Source organism: Fukomys damarensis, unplaced genomic scaffold (genome assembly GCF_012274545.1).
Source record: "Fukomys damarensis isolate Sample0158 unplaced genomic scaffold, DMR_v1.0_HiC HiC_scaffold_29, whole genome shotgun sequence".
NCBI lineage: Eukaryota > Metazoa > Chordata > Mammalia > Rodentia > Bathyergidae > Fukomys > Fukomys damarensis.
The window spans coordinates 34,994,779-35,011,744 of NW_022900941.1; the positions used below are offsets into that span (position 1 = coordinate 34,994,779).

General features: G+C 31.6%; 1 protein-coding gene across 1 annotated transcript in view; it reads left to right on the plus strand.

The window, feature by feature from the left end:
* Positions 1–16,966, plus strand: part of Galnt13 (polypeptide N-acetylgalactosaminyltransferase 13) — a 487,818-nt gene that overhangs the window by 313,929 nt on the left and 156,923 nt on the right. The window contains exon 8 of the mRNA XM_010639279.2: positions 1,034–1,151. Within this exon, the coding sequence (XP_010637581.1) occupies positions 1,034–1,151 (118 nt within the window). The remainder of the gene's footprint in view (positions 1–1,033; positions 1,152–16,966) is intronic.

Genomic DNA, 16,966 nt, shown 5'->3' on the forward strand with positions numbered 1-16,966 from the left:
GACTCTGCAATATCAGTCACTCCTTACTTCAGGCCAATTAAATCTAAATCTGTGGGAGGTAGTAACCAAATATGAAGCTTTTTTTGGATCCCCCAAATGTTAATATGTTGTAAATGTCGGGAATCACTGTATTACAACTGATTTTATGTAACATAATTAATTTTATTCAAAAAGTCATTGTGGCCAGTATGAGTCTATCTGTGAACAACAGAATTTTCTTTTTTTTCTTTATTTCACACTGCTTCTAAAGACTTGGGTAGCTCACACATTAAAAATCGCCTTTAATCAATATTTTTGTTTTAATCAATCATTTAAAAGCTTATCATCTTATTTCTTAGTTCCTGTAAAGAAATCTCAAACTAAGAACCAAAATGGCTTGTATTTCTAGGAAAAAGTATTAGAAGCCATGCTGATAGTCCTAAACCTCTCAATACCATATGGGATTTGAATTTATCCATAAGGTCAAATGATTAATCCTGCTCTTTTAATTAGATTAAGAATAAGCAATGAGATATAAATCTTTTATGTTTAAATATACTTTTATAATTATATTTTTTCTGTAAAAATTTATGCCATTTAATACTTTTAACATTTAAATAGTCTATGGATCTTTTCATACAGAAGGCATTTATTGAGTTTCCTAGAATTCATATTAAAATGATTTGTAATTATGTGAATAAAGATCACAATTGTTAGTTTTGTGACCAGTTAACCTGCTTAAGGACAGTAAAAAAGGCAGCCTTTTCATTAGGCTTTCAGAAAAAATGTAGAATTCCCAGTATGAAGTGGCCATTGTGTCTATTGCTTTCTGATAAACAAAACATAGACTAATCTAAATTGAATTTTAAAGAAAATATGAAAAAAGTGAAACATTTAAATTTTAAATCCTCACACCTTGGCTTTGTGTTTCTAATTAGAAGTACTATTTTTTATATTTAAAATGTCAAACATATTGATACAGTTTCATTAAACACCACAGTGTTTTCAAAAGATATTCTTTTTTGTTTTTGTTTTGTTTTTGTTTTTCAACTAGGACCCCTACTATGGCTGGTGGCCTATTTTCTATTGACAGAAACTACTTTGAAGAGATAGGAACATACGATGCAGGAATGGATATCTGGGGTGGAGAGAATCTTGAAATATCTTTTAGGGTAATTAAATTTTATTTATTTTTTAATTCTGAACATAGTATGCTGTAGCATGCACAGACTAGACCCAGTAATTTACTGTCAAAAATTTTTTACTAAGTGATGCAATTTACTGATCAGTTTGGTCATTATAATGTTTATTTAGAAGCTTTGTAAGAGTCATATTGCATGCAATTCTTGCTGTAAAAAAGTAAATTATACTTTACTATTAATAATATGTAAAATTATACATTTTAAGTTTTCAAAGTTTTTTATTTCTACTAGCAAGACACTAGAGTTTTTAATTGCTGAAGTAATGATTTTTACTTATAAATGAAATATTTTTCTATAAAATTATTTAATGTTTTTGAACTGAAAATTCCAATTGTTTATGTGATCTGAATTTGCAAGTGCTGCTTGAATTTATTTTCAAATAACTTTAAGAATGACTTATGGGCTGGGGATTTAGCTCAGCGGTTCGGTGACCTGCCTTGAAAGTGCAAGGACCCAAGTTCAATCCCCGGGGCCAAAAAAAAAAAAACCCAAAAAAAGAATGACTTCTGATCAAAGATTTCTGGAGCAGCATGACTTTTTAGAACCATGATATTATTGCGTGATGAATGAGTTTGGATAATATAAATTCATTTAGCAAATGACCCTCCAAATAAATGAAAACAGAGGATTTTTATAAATATGATATTAGGAATTATATAAATAGTTTAAATATTTCGCTATATGCAAAAAATTAAAATATAGGCAAACAAATTTGCCTTCATGCAAGAAATACATAAGCATCTGTGTACTATTTTTTCTTCAAACCAGATATGCTATTGTATTTTAAATGAATTACATAAATATTCATAACCTCCTAGAATTTAAATGTAAAATGCTTGAAATGCTCCATTGTTTTGCCCAAATTATTTCTGTAATGAAATTATTAGATTTTAAATATATTTATTTATGAAGTTCATGAATTATTTCTTTTAATTCTTCATTTAGAAGTTTGCTCACATAATGTAAATATATGTGATATATAATTAATATTTAAAAAAAATATCAATTTTTGGAATGTAGAATTTAGTGGATTGTGTATAATTTGAAGCACTTTACAAGCACTAGAAATACTTTGTCACATTATTCTTTATAAGCCTTATAATCAGATGTTTGAGAAAACCATTAATGGAATTTTAATAGAATTTTATTATTTCCATATTTGCTTAGATACTTATAAGTTGATGTAGCCTTACCCGCCCCCCCCCCACAGAATTATCTGCTTATCACCAGGCCTATGATACATCTTTGCAGAACCTTTTAGGGAATTTGGAGAACCAAACCTCTTAATGTAGTTCTTGAAGTGGAAGAAATAAGAAATGATAGGAAAAAAGAGACAAAGAATAATAAAGAAATCAGTATACAAAAAAGTATGAATTTTCAATTTTACCCTTAGATATTATAATGAGAGTGATTATTCATTGATTAAACCATTTACTCTTGATATTATGCTGGACATAAAATAGAAAATAAAATCAAACTAGCAACATCACTATTTCTTTTTCTTTCATAAAATTTTCTTTACCTCCTTCCTTTTTGTTAGGTTTGATTCTCTGGCAATAGACTGTATTTATTTTTAACATATAGCTTCCAGATTGGAGAGATATTCTTCATCTAAATGATTGAAAGGTGCATTAAATATAATTTAATAGACTAATATGATAAGTTAGAAGTGACTGCCTGATCAGGAAGTGCAAAATATAAATTTATGAAAAAGGAAGATTTAGAGTATGGTGGATCATAGAAATATCAGGGAAAATGGTAAGGGTAGGGGAAGGGGAATAAGGGAAAAGAAAAAATAGGAGAAAATGAAAAAATGGAAATGAAGTGTTTGTAAATGGAGAAGGGCAGAGGAGGTGAAGGGAGGGCAGGGACAAGGGGAAAAAATGAGAACCAAGACCTGTCATGTAAAGGTACAAGATCCCAATAATGAATGTGACTGTACTGTATACTTAAAATGTACCAATAAACTCAATGAGGAAAAAAAAAAGAAATATCAGGGAAACAGAAGGAATACAGCTAGTATCTCTATAAAATGACACAGTTTTCATTATGAATTGATTTTTGGAATTATTTAGAAATGAAACACACATGAATGATTATTTTTCAAATGCATTACAACATATCATCACCTTAATTTTCATATATTTTTCAATAAATGATATACCAGACATAAAATAATGATGGAGACCTCCGCATCTCTCTTTAGATTAATTTCATAATTTACTGAGTTAAGAACCTACTGAAATAACTTAACTTACTGAAATAAGAATGTTGTAGATTTATAACCAGAAATTTTAAAGCTAAAATCACTTCATGACAGACATGTGGTGAGCATGCACTACGTACTTAGTCCTTCCAGGTACTGAGCTACAAAGAGTAAGGTACGATGCTTTAAAATAAACATATGTGTTATTGACAAGAAGATGTGGTATTTTACCAAATCTGTATGATGTTCTTCTGTGTCCTTCAGGTGAGTATGGGCCAACAAGTTACCCTCTAATGAGAAAGTGTCATTATGAGGACAGTGAAGTTGCCGTGGTGTTGCTGATGTGGTAGTGTGAGTGAGAGTGCAAATGAAAAGGATGGAAATATGTAAAGTTTGCCAAACACTGGGATTTTGGCTAGCCTTAGTGAAATTCAAGCCAAACCAAATGGCCATTTTATAAAGATTTCTTTGTAACCATATCATTTTATCTTTGATACTCAGGGAAGTGTATGTAAAGACATTAGGAAATTTGAAGACAAAGCTACAGATTTCCTTAAAAAAGATACTTCTTTTTTTCAATTAATTGATTTGATTGGTACATTTAAGGGTATACAATGTAGTGATGTGCATCATTGGAAATTTGCACCTTTACATAATCCATCTTGGTTCTTATTTTTTCCCCATTTCCCTGTCCTCCCTTCAACCCCTCTACCCCTTCCTACCTATAAAAAGATACTTCTATCCTTCTTAAAGATAATAGATTTCATTATAGTGACAAAAGATTGACTACCTTGAAATTTCAGAAGAGAAATGCTTGACATATTATAACAGTGAGTTCTACTATTTATAATACTTAGTGAGTGGAATGGTTGGCATTGACCCCACTATTCTAGTATATGTGCTGCCAAAGTGAGTGTGAGACAAGCCCACTATACTAAAACCAGAGGTTCTACTCTTAAATACTTTGCTATTACCTCCTTATTTAAGGTTCACCCCTCCATAAAAAAATCAGTCTAGGAGTCAGTAGTATCATCAGGAGAGAGGGAGAAGCTATCATGAAGATGCATTCTTCTCTACAATTGTGAGATGGTTGTAGCCTCTAATTTTAATATCCAATAACAATGAGAATATCTTTAAGGAGAACCTAATGCTTCTAAAAACTTTGTTTCAGGTTATCCTTCCCTATCTCTCTTTACAACAGTCACTGAAATAACATAAACCCCAAGAGCACTGACTGAGCATAAATGTAAATTTATTTGTAAATATTCTTGAGCTAAATAAATGTTGCAGATATACTAATGAACAAAAAGGACAAAACTTTATGTTTTATGAAACTTATGTTTTAATAAGAAAGATAATTTACCAGAGTATTAATATGTATTGATATATTAGTGATGTTCTAAAGAGAAAAAGAAAGGGAAAGGAATATGAAGTGGTATAGGTGCAAAATTGGGTAGGAGTGGAAATTTTACATAGAAATATCTGAGAAATTTATACTCATGTAAAATAATTGTTGATAAAATAAATTAAGTAAATTATGAATTACCATAGTAACAATCCACTGTCAACCTAAGCATCACTCAATGTGTCATTCATGCATTGCCACTGAAAGTTTTTGTATTTCATAACCTACAATATATAGAGCAGGGTTCCCAAGAATACATATTGTTTTGTCTATGAAGATTTGCTGCCACATTGAATCAGTTCAGGTCATTTAAGGAAAAGGAGTTTCAAGGCAACAAGGCACTCAGAAGCCTACCTCAAGCAATGAAGAGTAGACCAACTGTTCCAAGTATTGGTTGGGAGTCAGGGAGCCTGGTCTTAAGAATCATCTCTGACACTTAACATCTGAGTAAGTTTGGTAGGGTAGTGTCTCCAGAATGTAAATGTGTTCATCACTGGAGTAGGGAAGATATAGCATTTCATTATATGTTTTTGGGAGACATTCATTGAAATGATAAATGTAGTGCTGAGTACTCTGCTGAACACCTGTAATGTGTATCATAAATGGAATTTCTTATAGCAATGATTTTAATCTGGGTAACTTTGGATACATAAAGACATTCCTGAGTATCGCTTAATATCTATGTCCTTAATAATCTGCCCTTGAACATGCATAATCAAAGCATACACACAAACATATGTTACTGTTCTGTCAATCAAATGTAGACCTAAATTATTTTTACAAAAGAACTATTTTTATATTGCCACATCTTTCCTGTCAGTTATTAACATCTAATACCCTAAAGTGGAAAATATTTTCATGTACTCAGGAGTAAGTTTAAATAAAACAACTTTTTAATAAAAAAATACTATTTAGACTTGTAGCAAGTACTAGATTTACTCTTATCCTTCACACTCATCTGAATTAATTTTTAAAAGTAAGGCCCAGCGATATAGTTCAGTGGAGCCACACTTGCTTGATGACACAATGACCTGAGTTCAATTTCCAACACAAAAAATAAAAAATGTGGACAATGGTATTTGAAATAACAACTGCAAGACACTGGAGAGTAGATCATGAAAGTTAGTGGTCACTTAAAAATGAGAAATAAACAAGAACCCCATAGTTGCTTTAGTTTACTGGCTTACAAAGTCTCTAGGCTTCAGAGGAACCCAGAGACTGGTATATTTTGTGAGTTGATGAGATAAAGGTTAGTTTCCGGGGAGAGAAAACTTCTGGAGTTCAGTGAGTTCTGTAGTATAAGAAGAGAAGCACATGGATGGAAAACTCAGGAGACCTGAAAGAGTATCTGTGTGTGCACTGACCAACACATACATGCATGAAAGTGATTACAATCTTAGAAAAGAACCATAAGAAAAGGATTAGAAGTCTTGGGCTGGAGATTTAGTTCAGTTGTTCTGCCACCTGCTTTGCAAGCTCATGGTCCCGAGTTCCATCCCTGGTACCCCAAAAATACAAAAAATAGATAAAAAATAGAAATCTCATTGCTCTGTAATCACTCTAGATAATCAATAGTACCTGTATATTCAAGTGTAAGTATTGGGAAATTTAAAAACACACTTATAAATATTCATGTGTCAGATAATGAGCCATAGAGATAATAGTAATATTTTGAATGAAAATGAGAACATAATATAAAAATTTGAAGTGTCACTGAAATAGTTATAGCAGTAAATATTTATTTAAAAAATAAAAAGATCTGATGTAATGATGTCATCTTCCACTTTAAGAAACTATAAAAGAAAAAGAAAGTAATCCTAAAGCATCTAAGAAAAAATGAATTAATAAATATTAAAGCAGAAATAAATTAAATATAAAAAGAGCCATTTTAAACAAAAGCAGTAAAACCAAAATTGGTTTACTTGAGGAAAATAAAGTAAACTTCTTACCAAACTTAAGCAAAATAGATGACAAAAATTAGTTGTGCTGGTGATGAGAAAGATAACATCATGATTGTTTCTACAGATATTTACAGGATTGTAAAATAATTTTATCGATAGCATTATGTCCAGAAACTTTTCATCCTGATAAAATGGACCAGTTCCTTAAAAGACATGAACCATCAAACCTAGCAGGAAGGAATAAATCAAATAGCCCAATGTCTAATAAAGAAATGAAATTTATTATTTAAGAAACATTTTTCATAGAGAAAACTCTAGGCAGATGACTTCACTGTTGAATTTTATAGAACATTTCAGGTTGAAGTAAGTTCAGTTCTATACAAACTCTTCCAGATAATTCAAAAAGAAACTTGCCCTATAAAGTCAGCATTTCTCAGAAATAAAAATTTGGTCAAGATTTTGCAAGAAATCAAAACAACAGACAAATATCTCTTTAAATACAGATATGAAATAACTACCTGAAAGTTTAACTCATCAAGGCTTTCAATAGGTAAAATAAGCAATACATCTGAACAAGTGAAGTTCACCATACGAATTCAAGGTTGATCTAACATGCAAAAGTCAGCCAATGTAATTCACTGTATTAACCAGGTAGAAAAGAAAAACCAATGTGTCATTGGAATCAATTCAAGGGAAGTATTTGATAAAACTCATTTTGTAGTCCTGTTTAAAAAGCTAAAAAAAAATCCTGGAACAAACTAATTATAGATGAGAAATTACTCAACTTGGTAAAGGGCTTCAATGAAAACATCTACATGGGTTTGCCATTAAAAGATGGAATTTTCTACTACTAAGGTCAGAAAATGATTAGGATTTTGACTTTTATGCCTTTCACTGGACATTGAATGGGGGTTTTTGGTATTGCTTTAAGGCAAGAACTACAAAGTAGAGCTGTTCATACTGAGAAGAAAAAGGAAGGACAAGTTGCAGATGACAAGTTTTTCTGGAAAATCCCACAAATTTATAAATATACTATTAAAGAATTGAGACATCTTGTCAAAGTGTCAGGATACAAGAAAAAATGTTTAGTAGTTAGTTTTATTTCTACTACTAGCAGGAAACATCAAACTCCAATATAAAATAATTTAAAATACCATCAAAAATATAAAATGATGAATCTGGTAATGGATGTACAATAACTTTCTAAATTGTAAAAATTAGAATATACTATTCAAAAGAATTAGAGAAGACATAAATAAATACAAAAATCTACCACATTTATTAGTTGGAAGAGACAATATGATATTAATATGTCAGTTCTCACCCATATAGATTTCATTCAGTGTTAGAACAAGCCCCAGAGGGCTTTTATTCATAGGAAAGGGCAAGCTAAGTCTAAATTTCATATAGAAATACAAGGAATGTAGAATAGCCAAAAAAGCTTTGATTACTAGTTAGATTGCAAGCACAAAGACCCAAATTCAATCCCTGGTACCAAAAAACAAACAAACAATAAAACTTGTTAGACAACTAATATAATATGATTTAAAATTTATTATAATGTTTTATTAGTCAAAATATATGGTATTGGCATAAACAGGCAATAGAAAAAATCTGGGCAACTAATTATCAACAGATATGAAAAAGCTGTTTAAGAGTAAGAAGACAGTATTTTCAATAAATAATGCTAGAACAATTGAATATTAATGTGAGAAAAGAAACCAAATAATTTAAATATGTCAAATTCTATACCTAACAACATAAAAATATTAATTCAATTTGTAAAATCTGAAATTGTAAGAGGAAACACAGAAGAAATTATTTTGTTACCAGTGAATATTTCTTAGCTGTAGAAGCAAAAGTTTGAGCCGTAAGAGAACATGAAGGAACCAAGTATTCTGACTGAGGTGGGCTCCCTCTTTGCCCTTTGCCCAGAAAATCTCCTGGACAGAGAACTGCAGAAACTCCATTCTGTATAAACCTATCTCCTCTCTGTTTCTGTTCCTCTTCCTTTGACCCGAAGATAAACCTATCTCCTCCCCGATAGTTGCTTGAATAAGATAGTTAGAAATAGGTTAAGTAAGAAAATTATATGCTTTGTTAGGTACAAAGAGTTTGCCTAATTGTTTAATCACATAAGATGTTCTTTGGAAAAAGGAACATATTGGCCCCTTAATTAAACCGCTCCTCCCTTAGATATTAGTAATTTCCCGCTTCTACCCCCCTATTGCTGAAAGTATCTACGCAAGTTCTCTGTAAGAAAGAATACCCGACCTTTCTCTGAATTAGTACCCTCCCCTGCCTGAAATAGAAAGTTAAAAATAGCACCAATAAAAAGAGAAAGTCTTCTAAACCCTATATAATCACACTTTGAAAGTAAGTCGGGGCCTTTAGTTGGAAGCCGCTATGACGGTGCCACTAGAGGTCCAGGCTTGAGTTTGCCAGGCTCGAGCTTGAAATAAACTCCTTGTGTGTTTGCATCAGAAGAGACTCCTTAGTGGTTTTCTTGGGATTTTGCGACTTGGGTACAACAAACATAACAGTAAGTTACACTTGATCAAGTTTCAAAACTTTGGTTTTTCTAAGTCACTTTTAAGAGAATTAAAAACAGGTCAGCTACCAGAAGAATGTTAGCAAATTATGTTTCTGATAATGAACTTGTATACAGATAAAAAGAAAAAGTAATGAGCAAAACAAAAGATAAATAAAAGAAAACAGGGATATAGATCTACTGCAAATGGTATGGAGAATAGGAGAGGTAGGATAGGTAGAATGTGGGGAGAAAAAGGGAAAATTTTTAAAAGAATTCAGATGTGTTTTATGAAGGTACCAGATACCCACAGTCATTATGTAGAGCAAGGTTTTACTAATAAATAAGTTAAATGCAAAAAAAAAATTTTTGAAAAATCTCAAAAGTGTGAAATAAGAAAAACAATCAGCCCCATCAAAACTAGTTCAAATATTTGAAAAAAATACTTACCTAAGAAAGGAGTACAAATAGCACATAAGGGTAAGTTACCATTAAATAGAATCAAGATGTTCTGATGTATAATTGCTAATATAATAATGAGGTACCTATTTTTAAAAATAAAAGAAAATATATTGAAAGTTTTCATTAAAAATCAATGATAAATATTTAAGCAGGTAGATATGTTCAGGCTGACTTAAACATTATACAGTATGAGGGCTGGGGATTTAATTCAGTGGCAGTGCGCCTGACTTGAAAGTGCAAAGTCCTGAGTTCGGTGCCCAGTGTTGCCAAAAACAAAGTGTACAACATTACACAGTATGGATACATGTTGAGACAACACATATTACCTTACTGATAATGGAAATGCCAATATATTTATTTGAACAAAGTAAATGGAGAAAATGTCTTCTTACCTGAAATCCACTCAACTCCAAATTCTATAAGCAATGAAGTGGAAAAGAGGAGAGCCAACCTATACATAGTGGAAGAAAAAGACAGGTGTTCTTTTTTTTTTCTCATGGAGTTTACTGGTACATTTTAGGTATAAAATACAGTTATATTCATCATTGGGAACTTTTACCTTTACATGATTCATCTTGGTTCTAATCTTTCCCCCATTCCCCTGCCCTCTCTTCAACCTTTCCACCCCTCCCTATTTACAAAGATTTTGTTTCCATTTTCTTCTTTCCTCATATTTTTTCCTTTCCCTTCTTTTCGTTCCCCCACCCCTCCCATTTCCCCTTTAGACCTTTTCTTCCTTCTTCACATTATCAATTAAACATTTTAATGCTTATTGACACTTTCAGTTTCTCACACCAGAGAAACTATTTGGTATTTAGATATGTGTGTCCTATTTATTTAACTTAAGAGTACGGCCTCAATGGGCATCCATTTATCTATACATGTCTCTAGTTTTTCATTCTTTATGACTGAGTAGTATTCCATTTTATGAAAAAAAATTCTTTATCCAGTCTCCAGATGAGGGCCAACTGGGCTGTTTCCAAGCTTTAGCTATTAAAAGCTGTGCCAGTATAAAAATAGGTGTGCATATATCACTGTGTTATAATTCTTTGAATTCTTTTGGGAAGATACCCAGCAGAGAAATAGCTAGGTCAAATGGGACCACTAATTCTAGTTTTTGAGGTAGAAAGATAGGTGGTCTTATTGATTCAGGTAATATGATAAATGAAGAAGTGTCATTTGTGAACCTTTTAAATATTATAGTATCCATATTTTAATAATATTAAAAGAAAGTGAAGCATTTACTAGATGTGTCCACATGATTCAAATTTTGAAAAGCAAAAGTGTCAGTCACAATAATTTGTTAGAAATCAGAAGTCTATCAGAGCTATTTCTGTTGAACCCTTTGCTTTATTGTAACCTTAATTCATGTAAACCTTAGGAAATGGATTATCTATCAGTATATGAAACTATTATTTTTGTTTGATTTTAGCAGTTAAACCAAACTTTCATAGAAATATTTGATTGACTTGAACGTAATCTAAATAAATTCATATATCATTCACGATTTCATAGGATATGTCTTTGTGGGACGCTTTTCTCTAAATATCTCATTTTTGACAAAGGATCCTACCAACCTCACTGGGGGAAGGATAACCTCTTTAATAAATGGTGCTGGAAAAATTGAGTTTCAACTTGCCAAAAATTAAAATTAGACCATACACTAAAGTAAAATCAAAATGGATTAAAGATCTAAATATTAAAACAGAAATGCTAATGGGCTGGAAGAGAGGTTAGGTAGAAGTCTGTTTTTTTTTTTTTTTTTATTTGTTTTTTGTTTTTAGTTCCAGGGATCAATCTTAGGTCCTTGAACTTGCAAGGAAGGCAGTAGTACCACTGAGCTAAATCCCCAGCCTGGTAGAAATCTTGAAGACACTGGCATAGGAAAGGATTTCATGAATAAAACCTCAGTCGCACATGAACTAGACAAAGAATTGACGAGTGAGGTTTCTTCTCATTAAAAAGCTTCTGCAGAGCAAGAGAAACCACCAACAGTGTGAAGAGACAACCCACAATGTGGGAAAAAAGTTTTACGAGCTCTTCCTCAGACAGACAAAAGTATAATGAATTTAAAAAAAAAAATCAGACCTCCCATATTTAAAGACCAAATCCAAAAATGTGTGTCTGAAATGAACAGACATTCCTCAAAGAAATAAAAATAGCAAATAAATATATGAAAAAATGTTCAACATCACAGGTTATTCAAGAGATGCAGATGAAAACAACTCTGAGATTTCACCTCACCCCAGAAAGAATGGCTGCTAACAAGAAATCAACCAATAACTAATGCTGGTGGGGCTGTGAACAAAAAAGAAATCCTTCTTCACATTGGTGGGAGTGCACACTGGTGCAACCACTGTGGAAATCAGTATGGAGATGCCACAAAAAACGGGGATTGGAAGTCCCATTTGACCCAGCTATTCCCCTGCTTGATATCTTCCCCAAAGAATTAAAAGAATCATGTAATAGTGATATATGTGCACTCATGTTCATAGCGGCACAGTTTGTACGAGCTAAAACTTGGAAAAGCCCAGTTGCCCATCAGCTGGAGACTGGATAAAGAAAATGTCCTTTTTTAAAGTGGAGTACTATTCAGCCATAAAGAATGAGATTCTAGAGACATGTATAGCTAAATGGATGCACATTGAGGCCATACTCTACCGTGAAATAAATAGGACATGTGTAAATATCGAAAGAAGAAAAAGGTCCAAAGGGGCAGGGGAAGTGGGAAGGGTAAAGGAAAGCAAAGAAGGGTAAGGAAAAAATATGAGAAAAGGAAAAACTGAAAACAAAATCTTTGAAAATAGGGAGTGGGAATGATTGGAGGGAGGGTAGCGACATGGGAAAAAAATAAGAATGAAAATATATAATGTAAAGGGCCAAATTCCCAATAATGAATATAAGCATATCATGTATCTAAAATATGTCAATAAAATTAATGAATTAAAAAATATCCCAAAGCACTCTCTTACTGTTCACCTAGAAATATATTAGCCTATTGAGATAGGCTAAGAGATCATAAACTGTGACCATGTGTATATATAGCCTTCATAAATCATATAAATCAGTATTAATGATTTAATACACAAATGACTCCCTGGTTACCTATTTGGATGACTCTGTTTACCTATTTGGCAGGGGCTAACCCTGAAGCATCTTGAATTGGATGGATATTTTATCTTCTGCACTTAGATTTCCTGATATCTGGGCCACCCCTTTGCCTTGAACTATTGTTTAAACATATGTCTTTGCCCCAGGTATTTAGCTCAGTCGTTCTGCTGCCTGACTTGCAAGAGGAAGGCCCCAAGTTCAATCCCCAGAACCAAAAACAATAGCAACAAAACAAAACAAAACAAATTTCTTCATTCAAGGTGGTACTTATTTAATTTATACCACAGAATAAAATATCTCTGTGGGATGAGTTAACTGAGATAGCACATCAAAGACATGTCTCTTGCACTTTTTTTTTTTTTTTTTTTTTTTTTTTTTTAGGTGAAGAAAATGGTTTTTTTTTTTTTGATACGGGGGATTGAAAACGCGGCCTTGCACTTGAAAGGCAGACCACCGAACCACTGAGATAAATCCCTGGCCCGTTATTGCACATTTTTAAAACATGGAGTGAGTATGTGGCATAAAATTTGTTTCTATTTTTGTACTCTATTTTTCCAACATTTGTATTAAAATTATATTTTGAGCATTAGCTACTATAAATCTCTGACTTCAAATACTCCTTTAGAAAAAACGAATAGCCAATATATTAGATATTAATCAAATTTTAGAACTTTAACATTGTCAAAATTTGTGCTATAACAGCATAAGGCTTTGATAATTTTGAAAAGTATATCTCCTCATTAAATATCTTTAGTTACATGAGAACAGACGTCAATCAGATGGCCCCTAATACGTTTCACCTTGTGAACATGCTATGTACAGACATGCATATATGTTTACACATATAAAAATTTTATGAGCCAGTCAATAAAACTTCATTAATATTAGATTTTCTTTCATACCCATCTAATTGTTTCTTAAAAATTGTCTGGAAAATATTTTTTGGGGTTGCAGTTATCCTCTGTGATTTATTTTTGTACCATGACTATTTATTTACATGTTTATTTGCTGTCTTTAAAAAAATTCTAAGAGATTAAAACCATGAAACTCACAAAAATAAAACAATCGAGGAAAAAAAATCAATTACAAGGACAATGGAAATAGTGTATAAGGAAAAGGATATGGACTAGTAACACTGAGCAAGCACTAACATCAGTGATTGCTAAAAGCAAATAATAATGATGATAATATTAATAACATTGCACTCAATTTTCTTTTCAGATAAAGGGAGCTGGATTCTGAGAGACATTGCCTGCTAGATAAAAGGCAGTCAATGAATGAGACAATGTTTTGTCAAACATCAAGTAATTTTCTTAAAATGCATGGCAATTTTCTGAGGTGGTCCAAGACAAGATGACTCAGTTAAATTCCTTTTAATGATTTGATATCTTAAAGAATTTATATCTTAAGGACATTGAATATGCCTTAACCTTTTCCTCTTAAATAAAAGTTGTCTAAATGTAGTCTAATTAAAATGTTAGTCAAGACATATTTAAATTTGTTAGTATTTTCTCTCATTAAAAGTAGAGCTCACATACTAAAGATTTAGATGTAGAAAAATTACAGTAGAGACCAGTGGTGAAAACTATTATAGTAAATGTTTTACTTAGATTCTCCACACATTTTCTAGGTCTGGCTCACAGAATTGCTTATGCATAATGTTGTAAGAGGAGGAAATTACTTGGATACAATGTTGTAAAAAGATTAAAATGTAATCTAGTTAAAAATTTTCTAGCAATTTTGTTTATTTGTTATCTGTTCATTCCATAAATAATTGACCAATAATTGATGATACTGGCTACAGTAGCATCAGTTTGCCAGCTTGTATAACTCTCTTGGAACTAAACAAACAAAAAGTTCTACAAAAGTAAAATGCAACCTTTATTAGGTAATACTGTGCAAATACATAGAGATGGTAAAACAAATTTTCATTAGTGTGATGGGATAGGAGAAGCAGGTAATGTGGAACTGAATGTAAAGCACTTGACAAAAGTTATCTATTTGAGAATAGAAAAAAGGGAGTTTAGGCACATAATACCACATACTAGGGAGTGAAATAAATATAATAACTCTCTAATATCATTCAGTGCTTCCTTTTTTATAACCTCACAAAATCTTATCTATAAGTGTTTCTCTGGATAAATTGGCACATACTGTACTTATCACCATGCAAAAATAATCATTCAATATTTAATTCTGTCTAATATTTGTTTTTGTACCCATCTACATGTATCTGTCTAAATTTATGTGTGTATTGAAAAATATGAGTGTGAAAATTAAATATTTTGGAAGAGTATTAGTCTTTGGTAGTAGTTATTGTAGAGGATGTAATGAAGAATGATATATGTATAAAAAGGACATAGTTGTATCTTTTGCAATGAGTGCTGAGTAGTATTCACCAGATATCGTGAGGAATTGGGATATGGTCATAAAGAGAGTAATGGAATTATGAAATTATAGTAATGTATGCATATTCATTTTCATTAATATATAAAGCAGAAGTGAATGATATTTTACAAGATTTAATCAGAAATAATTTTGAGGTCAGGGACAAGGGGGAAAAAATGAGAACCAAGACCTGTGATGTAAAAGTACAAGATCCCAATAATGAATGTTAACTGAACTGTATACCTAAATTGTACCAATAAATTCAATGAGGAAAAAAGAAATAATTTTGAGGAAGTTAGACTAATTAGGAAAGTTTTCATTCTGGGTTCTTGGATTGTACTATTGAATGGTAATAAATGTACACTAAAGAGGAATAAACTTAACTTCTGAACTATGATAAAAAAGAAAATGTTAATAAAGACAGGGATATTTTAAACATACTAAGCATAATGTTCCAGCATTAAGGCAGGAATAATTAAGTTTTCAGTATGTTTCAATACATTAAGGTTGAGAGATGGAAGGAGAGGGGAGTGATGGGAGGGGATAGAAAAAAAAATTAGTATGTGTTATGTATATTTACCAACTTCACCCAGGAACGTAATTATCTATAATGCAAACATGTACTAATAAAGAATAAAAATTGGAAGAAAAAGAAAAGTCAATCATCTCATTAAACACAGTATTGAAAACGTCATTTTCAGAAAACAGATTCTAATTTCCTGCCTTTCAGACCAATGGACCTCTATTTATCTGTTTGAATTTATGGTAATACAAAGAACTTTTGTGGAATGTTAATAAGCACAGAAGTATTGCACATAAGCACAGGTGTTTGACATATTATCTTTTGGCCAAATTTTACCACAGTTTTGGATGAAGTATGCTTAATCAAACAAAATAGAATTGAGAATTAAAGCAATTATCCTATATTTGAAGAGCCCCTGAAATATTTTGATAATGAAGTACATGTGTCTTTTTTTTCTACAACTTTTAATTAATCTACAAAATTGTTGTGTACCTTTTTTTAACTGTTTTTTCTTTTTATTGAGTTTATTGGTACAATCTAGGTATACAATACAGTTACATTCATCATTGGGATTCTGCACCTTTACATAATAGGTCTTGATTCTCATCTTTTTCCCTTGTCCCTGCCCTCCCTTCACCCTCTCCTCCCCTCCCCATTTACAAACACATTATTTCCATTTTTCAGTTTCTCATATTCTTTACCTCTCCCTTATTACCTTTCCCCCACCCTTCCCACTTTCCCTACACCTTTAGCCCTTTACTTCCTATTTCACATTATTAATTATCTCATTAGGATCCTGTGTACTACTATAGTTTTTCACACCAGAGAAACAATTCAGTATTTCAGTTAAAGAAATCTCTGTATGAACATTAAAAATAGGGAATCCTAAAATAAAACTAAAAAGGAAAGTAAAAGAGAAAAGGCAATGATGTAAGATTAAAATAATCCTTAATTCTGAAGTTGAAAATGGTCTCAACATATTTAAATTGTTTCTTGGTCTTGCAGTCTTATCTTATTCTTTTTTTCATTATTTAGAGAATACTTTATTAGTTTCTGTAATCAAATCCACGTAGATATGACCTCACATATTTAGTACAATGCGTTAGCCCTGCACACTTGAAAAAATAAAAGTAAAAAATAAAAATTAAAAAAAAAAATTTCTAGACCAATATGGCTATCCATTTCTGTGCAATGCCAAGTCAACACAGTAAATTGGGATAACTATTTCCAAAGTTGACAGCATCATTAAAGTTTCCCAA